Source organism: Trachurus japonicus, chromosome 14, assembly GCF_045865225.1.
Source record: "Trachurus japonicus isolate A0001 chromosome 14, Traja_1.0".
NCBI lineage: Eukaryota > Metazoa > Chordata > Actinopteri > Carangiformes > Carangidae > Trachurus > Trachurus japonicus.
In genome coordinates, this window is record NC_140920.1 from 31744564 (window position 1) to 31753424 (window position 8861).

General features: G+C 43.7%; 1 protein-coding gene across 1 annotated transcript; it reads right to left on the reverse strand.

Moving 5' to 3' along the window:
• Window positions 1–2353: 2353 nt before the first annotated feature.
• LOC146975096 (odorant receptor 131-2-like) lies at window positions 2354–3298 on the reverse strand. The gene has a single exon (XM_085798980.1). It carries the CDS (start codon window positions 3296–3298, stop codon window positions 2354–2356), a length of 945 nt encoding a protein of 314 aa, XP_085655106.1.
• Between the last annotated feature and the right edge of the window lie 5563 nt (window positions 3299–8861).

Consider the following 8861-nt stretch of genomic DNA (forward strand, 5'->3'; position numbering starts at 1 on the left):
TCCCAACCAAATGTCTTAGCTCCATTAATTATTCTGGGCCAGAACTGGCCCAAATCTGTTCCTGGTTGGCCCAGATGTAAAATATAAATCACGGATTTATGCTGGATCCAAACCAAATGTCATTGGTTTTTTAACTGTACTGGGCCACAACTGGCCCAAGTCCGTTCCAGATCAGTATCTTCGCCGGTATTGGGCCGTTGTGAATAAAGACCCCGGTGTGGACCCGTTTGCCAGATCTGCACCGAATGTGGCCCAGATCTGAGATCACTGGTCTTTTTGCTGTCTGGGCCTCCTGTTCTCTGCTCCTAAACTGGCCTGCCCTCCCTATATGCCCCAGCCTACCCACCAGATGCTGCCTTCACTGGCTCCTACTGACTAAACTACCCCGTTTTCCATTTTATTACATATTCCAGTGTTTCCCACAGGATTTCAGGAGACCATGGCGCGACCGGGGGGGGGGGGGGCGGGGGTGATGAGTCGTTGGTCCACCCGGGGGGGTGCCGCAGCTGAGCAATTAGCGCGATATAGCGCATTTAGCGTGCGCCCGTGTCTGTGTATCTATGTGCAGGCACAGATCAGAGATCAGAGATGGTGTTTTAAATAACCATGCTAGCGTTTCACCAGCTCTCATCTCTGCCAGTCAGCCTCTCAAACTGTCGCCTCGCTCGTGTGCGGGCGCACCGCACGTAGACACACGTGAGAAAAAAAAAATTTTGAAAAAAAAAATATATATATATATATATATATTTATTTTTATTTATTTTTTTCTGTGAGAGACAGTCTCTTTAATTAATGGGAAACACTGTATTCCATGTTCTAAACTGTTTTCCTTGTCTGTATACAACATCCATTGAATGTCCGCCTGTCCTGGGTGTGGGATCCCTCCTCTGTTGTTCACCCTGAGGTTCCTCCGTATTTTTCACTGTTAATGGAGTTTCTCAGTCGATGTGAGGGTCTAAGGGTAGAGGATGTTGTTATGATGCTGTATAAAGTCCTTTGAGACACACTGTTTTGGAAAAAATGGTGTATACAAATAAACTTGCCTTGTCTAAATTGGATGGTCTGATGGTGGTTGCCTGGCAGGAGCAGTTGTACAGGTGCTGTCTCGCAGTTGACCCTACCCAAAAGGTGTTCAACGAGGGCACTGGCAGGAACGGGAGCAAACAGGGGATCCTGGTCAATCCCTAGTTGCTGGATTGGACAGTGTTAGCGCAATTACCTGATTACAACATGGAGCCTTAGAGTAACCAGCAGGATTTATGTTTCAGAGGAGGGTGGTAAAAATTCGAGAAACAATTTTAATTGCGACACAATATTGGAAACACCTTCAAGTGCGAGATGGGTCATTAAGTGTTTGAAATTGTTTACAGGAAGAGAAAAATACTTTTTTGACATGAATTGGTCAAATATCAACAGATAAATGAACAATTAACATGGGGATACAGAATTAAAACCGTTAGTGCCGGATAGTGCTGTTGAGAGACAGGAAATGGAGAGGCAGAGAGAGGGGGAATGACATGCAGCAAAGGGCCGCCCGAGTCAGGATTTGATATAGGACTATAGCCTCTACGGCTCAGCCTGGGGCGCCTGCTCTACCCACTGAGTTTCATTTTTCATTTCATATGGGCCCTTTAAGTTAATTTGGATTTAATATCAAGAATGGAGTGAAACTGAGTTTAACTGTATTTGGCCATGGTGTATGTATTCAGAGAGATACAGCAGATATAGTCAAGATATAGGCATGCATTTCATGGTATTATCTCACATGTGTTTAAATATACATACAGTACTTCATATATATTAGGTTGGAGATTAGTCTGATCTCTTTTATTGCAAATGAGTCAGAGCTGATGGTCCACCCTGATGTATTTTACTAGAGGCACAACTGGTTGATTTTAATCCTTTAACCTCACCCTTGAAAAATATTTGCAGTGAGAGATGAAAGTTGAACAAAGTTTAAATTATTTGAATTGTTCAATCAGCAAAATACATGAGGTACTTGCTCATTTAAATTGTAGGTATTTGATGCCCATGCAATGGAAAATACTATGAACAATGGAATTTATTAATTGTAATCATTCAGTTTAAGATGAATTGATGCAGGCAATGTTGCAAACTGTTATCCAAATTCATGGATGGATGGGTAGGGGTGGGGGTGCACTGTGTTCACCAGGCTCTTATTACCAGGGCACATGAGAGCAGTTTAACATTTTACTCATCACTAATACATGTATTGCGTGCCCTGGTGGCCTAAGGGTTAAGACAGTGACCCTGAAATTAGTTTTGTTTCATAAATGAGCAGTATTGTGCTCAAAATTATGAGGCTGTATTTATCTGTTTCGTGTAGTGGCCTCTAAATGCCTGGGCTGGGTCGACAGCAGAGAAAGTACAAGAGAACGGGCCTAATGGTCTGATCTCTGAGGCCATAGATGAGAGCACTCAGACATCTGGGGAACATGACAATACACACATAGAAAAAATTAACAATGCGTACCAGTAATAGTCGTGGTATAATTCTGGAAAGAACTGCCAATAATGGATTGAAAATGGTTGATGAGAGACTGAGGCCCAGCTGCACCAGATGCAGCAGCAGTGTGTTCCGAGCCTTTCTGGCTGAAGCTTTGTCTGTAGAGGCTGACCTGGCTGCTACCATCACACCAATATAGGAGTAAATTATTGCCACGCTCGCTGAAACAAACAGAATACAAGTGTAGGCATTGTCATAATTTTCAGCGATGGGCCCAAGTAACATAGCAACAGCAGAGCAAAAATCCTTCATCAGCAGGCTGTCCAGTTTATCAAATGGAAAATTTAATAGCAAAACAATTCTAATGAGAAGACTAAGTGAACTTAAGGTCCAAACCACAATAATGGCCACCCCTGTGTTTTTGATGGTGATAATGGTTGAGTGTCTCAGTGGGTAACACACAGCTACATATCTCTCCAGAGACATCACTACCAGTGTTAGTGGAGAGACCACAGTAACAAGATTGGCAAAAAGGCTGAGAAAGCCACATACAGGATATGTTAATTTGATTCTATAAGCAGCCAGTAGGTAGAGCACCTGACTCTGTACCAGCTGTGCAGTGTCTGCTAAAAGCAGGTTATACAGTAGAATGTAACGGCAGGTCTCATGAAACACTGGTTTACTCCTCAGGGTGTATAACATGATCCCATTAATGAAGAGAAACACACAGCATAGTGCCGTAGTCAGAGTGGTGATGATCACTCTTTCCAATAAGCCCTGATACTGTAACTCAACAGTGAAGTTAGTGTGACTCTGAGTTGCATATGACATTGTAGAGAAGCACGAAGATGTAAAAAGGATTACGTTGCTAATGCTGGTGAAACACAGAAACACAGTGACTCTTGTTTAGTTTGTATTCCAACTGTTTACATCCATCTTTTAAACACAGATACATGAGGCTTCACAAGAAGTACACAAAATCATCACCATATACTTTCCCTGTGCAGACAGAGTAGAGCTGGTCCTTGTTAGTTTGTAGGCAGAGTTGTTCTGCAGGGTTTGCTTATCCTTACATACAAATTATTAGCTTTGTCCTTGCAACCTGCTCACATGACACATCACATGTCACTGTGGTTACCACATTAGTAATAGCTGATGCAATCTCTCATCTATTATTATCCAACATGCTGGTCCATGTGTCATTGTGCTCTGAAATGGAAAGGTCAATGAAAAAGTCTAATGGACAATCCCACACATTTTTTCAGGGCCCAGTGACAAAATGTGTGGGGATTTCTTCTTACTATTCTACTAAGGAATCTCCTTTTGGATGGACTAAATATGCTTTAAAACATGCACACACACACACATCATAAGTGCAAGACCATTTTATCAGTACTGGTGAAGATTTACATATTTTATGGGTCTCCTGCATGGGTGGGCAAAAAGAGCTTGATAACAGAAGTTCCAACCCTGGGCTTTGACTTACAACATATGCATCATGCCAAACAAATCTGTTGCTAAACCCAAAACCCAACAGGATGTCCACCATTTGAGTGGAACATAAAATTTTGCGCATGCTCTGCTGCGTGTGGAAAAGATGTGGGTGTGATGTTATGGGAACATAGGGCTGAAGGAACATATGGCCTAATTTTCAGTGGGAAAAAAAGTTAGAGGTGTGGGAACGTAGGGCTGTGGGAACGGTTACATGCTGTCATTCCGACATTCCAACATCCCACCATTCTGACATACCGCTATTCCGACTATGCCATCGTCCCACCATTCCGTCAAGGCTTTATACAAGGAAATGCGCAATACTCAACAGGTGACTCCCTCCTACTTATCTGGACTCTCTACCTCTGGACTCTATCTATCTGGCCTGTCTAGCCTCTACCTGGTCTTTTTACTAAACTTAACCAACTCCTTTCTTCATTAAGAAGCCCAACAAGTGCAAAATCTTTTTGGGGAAAAATACGCTAATAAAGGAATTGTCGGAAAGGCAGGATGTTTAAAAAAAGAAAAAAAATACCATCATTCCGACCATAGGAGGCAAGAATTGTCAGAGTGATGGGACGTTTGATAGAAAATCAAGTGTTGCCGTTTAGACAATTAGAGGCCTATGTCGGACTGGTGGGATGTTGGAATGGAGGTTGCCCCCCTTACCTGTGGGAACATAGGGCTGTGGGAACACAGGGCCTAATTTTCAGTGAAAAAAAAAAGTTAGAAATGTGGGAACATAGGGCTGTGGGAACATAGGAATGACCCCATTTAGCTCAGTTGGTACAGCACCCGTCCGATGTGTTCAGGCTATAGTCCTCACTGCAGGCGACCCCGGTTCGAATCCTGCCTATCCTGCATGTCAAATAAAGGCTGGCCCCAAATACAGGAAAAAAAAACTGATTTCAGTCATTGTGGATGCACTGGTCTCAGCCAATTATAGATGTAGTAACATACAAGTGCGAGCAGATGGCAGTAGTTCGATTTTAAGTGCCACATGAACCCACACTTTTTAAGGAAACACTGACAACACGGCAGAAGAGAGCATTAGCAGCATGGCGCCCAGAGGAAAATTTTAAACTAAGTTCAAGGAGAAGGTTTTGCAGTATGCGGAGCAAACTTTAGGAGAGGAAGCTGCAAAACGCTTTCACATTTACCCGCGAAGAATCCGATACTGGAATAAACAAAAGAATGAGCTGCTCTCGGCTGACAAGAAGAGAGCACGACTGGCAGGAGGTCGGAGGAAGAAAGTTAGCATGGAGCTGGAGGGAAAGCTTTCAGAGTGGATTTACCAAATGCGGGACAAACATAACTGGGTGTCCAGAAAAACTGAGAAACTTGTTTCATTCATTCATGACTTTGTTGGCAAAGCTATCAGCTCTAAAAGGAGGAAGGACATTATTGCAATGGACGAGACAGCCATATGGTTCGATATGGCTCTCAAAACCACAGCACACGAGAAAAGCCATCTTACCGTTGTTCTCGCTGCCAAAGCCTACGGTACCAAACTCCGGTTACATGCTGCTATTCAGACATGCCGCTATTTCGACATCGACTTCTAATTGTCGGAATAGCGGCATTAACATTATTTTTTAAGCGTCCCACTATTCCGACATTTTTTTTTTCATTGTCGGAGTAGCGGCACTTTACTATTTTTCAAACATTCCACTTTTCCGACATTGATTGATTACGTTATAGTCAGACGTGTCCTTCTGATTTATTTTTATTTTTTCATCTGAGACACTGTTTCTCATACACAAATACATAGGCCTATTAGAGAAGACAAAACAAACCCTCCAAGTTTAAAAACACACAGGCAGCAGCGCACACTGATCTGCAGCTACTGAGACTGTTATTATTCTGTCACCTGAGTTTATCCTGCTGCTTAACATAGGTAAAAGAAGAAAAAAAAGACTGTCTGGAATAAAGGGGCAGATTACATAAGATTATTCTTTTTTCTGCTCCCTTTTGTTGAGATTTGGGAGGTTTTTGCCTGATTTATTGCCCGATGCCATGCATCTCGCTTTCTTTCCCCCTCCCTCCGCCCGTTGTCTTCGTTGTCACTTTGTTGTCGCTCCACAGAGCGCACATGGCTAATTCATATGCACGTGCTGACCATATGGTTGTGTCTAGGCATTCCGGGGACGGAGGTGTGTTCACGTGCGCAACTGCGCACCATTCTTGGATCCAGTTATCAAAGTTGAGGTGCAGAGTTGTGCACGCACAGTTTGATAGATCTGAAAAAGGTGTAAATATTTTGGGCTGTCTTTTCGCCGTAGGCCTAAGCAAAACATTTAGTAGCAGCAGTTTTACACTGCTTACTTACAGTTTTGATAAATGAGGCCCCAGGCCCTAAGCCCAGAGCCCAGACGCTCACAGTTGCAGCTCCGCGGCTCATCCGCGGCGCTGTCCGTGGTGCTGAAGGTCACAGGTTAACTTGACAAACAAACTGCAGCATAGTTCTGTTTGTTTATCATATGTGTCAGTTTTGTTTGCGACTTGATAGTTGAGTTGTTGAGATTAAGAACATCACTCCCTCATCAAACCAGTGATAGACATGCTGAAAAGAAAAGAGAGAGAGAGACACGCCTGGGTATCGCAGCTGTAAAAAAAAAAAAAAAAAGACGTGTCGGAATAGCGGTATCAAAAAGTGTCGGACTACCGGCATGTCTAGATAGAGGGATGTCGTAATAGCGGGATGTCTAAATAGTGACATGTCAGAATAGCGGGATGTCTGAATAGGGGGCGGACCCCCCAAACTCCAGCCTTACATCATTTTCAAATTAGCTATTCGTGAAGTGAAGGTGATGAGGGAGCAGATCACCCACGCAACGATCAGCGGCCTTTGACACGGTGAACCACGCTGCTCCGCTCTTACCTCTCAGAGAGAACCTTCTCAGTTGTCATTGGTAATGCCTCATCATCATCTGCCCGTCTTTCTTGTGGTGTCCCTCAAGGGTCCATCCTTGGCCCATTTTTATTCTCTATATACGTACGCTCCCTCTAGGTCAAGTCATTCACAAACACAACATCCAATTTCACTGTTATGCCGACGACACTCAGCTCTAAGTCCCTTTAACTTCCTCGAACCCCACCTCGTTAGCTCCCCTCATGGCCTGCTTTGCTGACATCCAATGTTGGATGTCCCATAACTTTCTTCAACTAAATGCAGATAAATCAGAGGTTCTTTTGTTTGGCCCTCTCAGCTACAGATCCCATATCCTTAACAGTCTTGGCTCTTTGGCAGTGAGCGTTAAACCTGTTGCAAGAAACTTGGGTGTTTTATTCGATTCACATCTTTGTTTTGAGGCTTATGTCAAGAAAACTGTGCAATCCTGTTTTACCTATTACCTGTTTTACCTAAGAAATATATCTAAAATCAGACCGTTTTTATCCTTCAACGACCTCAACAAAGTTGTAAATGCCCTCGCCTCCTCTCATTTAGACTACTGTTAACGCCTTGTACACAGGTCTCAGCCAAAGTTGTCTCCACGGCCTGCAGTTGGTGCAGAATGCCGTGGCCAGACTTATTACTGGAAGAAGAAGATCTGAGCATATAACACCAGTTCTACCTTCTCTTCACTGGCTGCCTGTCAAACTAAGAATTGATTTTAAAATTTTATTGTTAACTTCTAAAGCTCTTCATGGTCTTGCTCCTAACTACATCACTGAGCTTTTAATTCTATACAAACCAGCTGGTAACCTCAGGTCCTCAAACTTGTCTCTATTGGTTGTACCAAGGTCTAGGCTGGTGACCAAAGGTGACAGAGCTTTTGCCATCTATGCTCCCAGATTATGGAACGACCTCCCTGAGGACATCAAGTCCGCCAGCTCGCTAACAAATTTGAAATCTCTTTTAAAAACCTACTTTTAAAAAAAAAGGCCTTTTAAATCCCAGAAGGCAGCAGTCTGCTCCATCTATGCTCTTATTTCTCCTTTTGTATTTATTGACTCATTTTTTGTTGTTGTTCTTAAAGTAACATTGCGGAGTTTTTCGGCCTTAAAATAATGTTTCCAGACTCATTGCAATGGTAGAAAAATGGTTAATAGGATGAATGGTGCTGCTATGTAACTTCCCTGCACGGGTACGAAACACCGCCCCCCCCCCCCCCCCCTCCCCTCTGCGTCGAGGGAGAGACGTGGTGGGTAAAAGCGAAACTAGGTTCTCCTCCGGTCGTCGTCGCCGCCGCCGCCCCCCCACCCCACACACCCCCTCCCCCCCCTCCCCCGACCACCCGCCACACAGTCTCCTTGCAAACATGTGGAAATACTGTCGTTTATTAATGGGAATAAACGCTGGATGTGCTTGCTGATAAGTTTCGTTTTCGTCCCCCCCCCCAGACGATAGCGCTTCTTAACCAGATGGTGGAAGCACTGCGCTGAAACTCCGCAATGTTGCTTTAAAGCAATACTTACCAATCTGGCATGTCGCTCAGCACTTAGTTAAATTTGAACATGAACAACTCCGCCTCCCTCCAAAGTCCCACCCTCTTCCTCCTGCCTGACGTCTGACGCTCCACTCCTCCCCCCGCCCCCCTCTCCTCCTCCACTGACGCGTGCGGCAAGAAAGTAGCAGCGCAGGTGAAACGGGCGATGGAGTCTGATTCAGATGCACCGGTAAGTTAAAACTAATCAGTAGTAATTAAATAATGTTCAATTCTGTATGTGTTAAAAATAAATAAATAAAATGCCCTCACAACATTTAGTTATCTTTGTAGTCTGACGAACTAGGCTACCATTAACATTATTATCGCGATTATAGCATTTCATCATTTCATTTGTTTACAGTCAAATGCATAATTTTCCGGCAGATTTCATACATATTTTCTTGCATACTGCTGTCATAACGTCTTACCTCGCCTGAGTTGTCCGGGTAACGTTAGTTATTAAATTAGGAGCA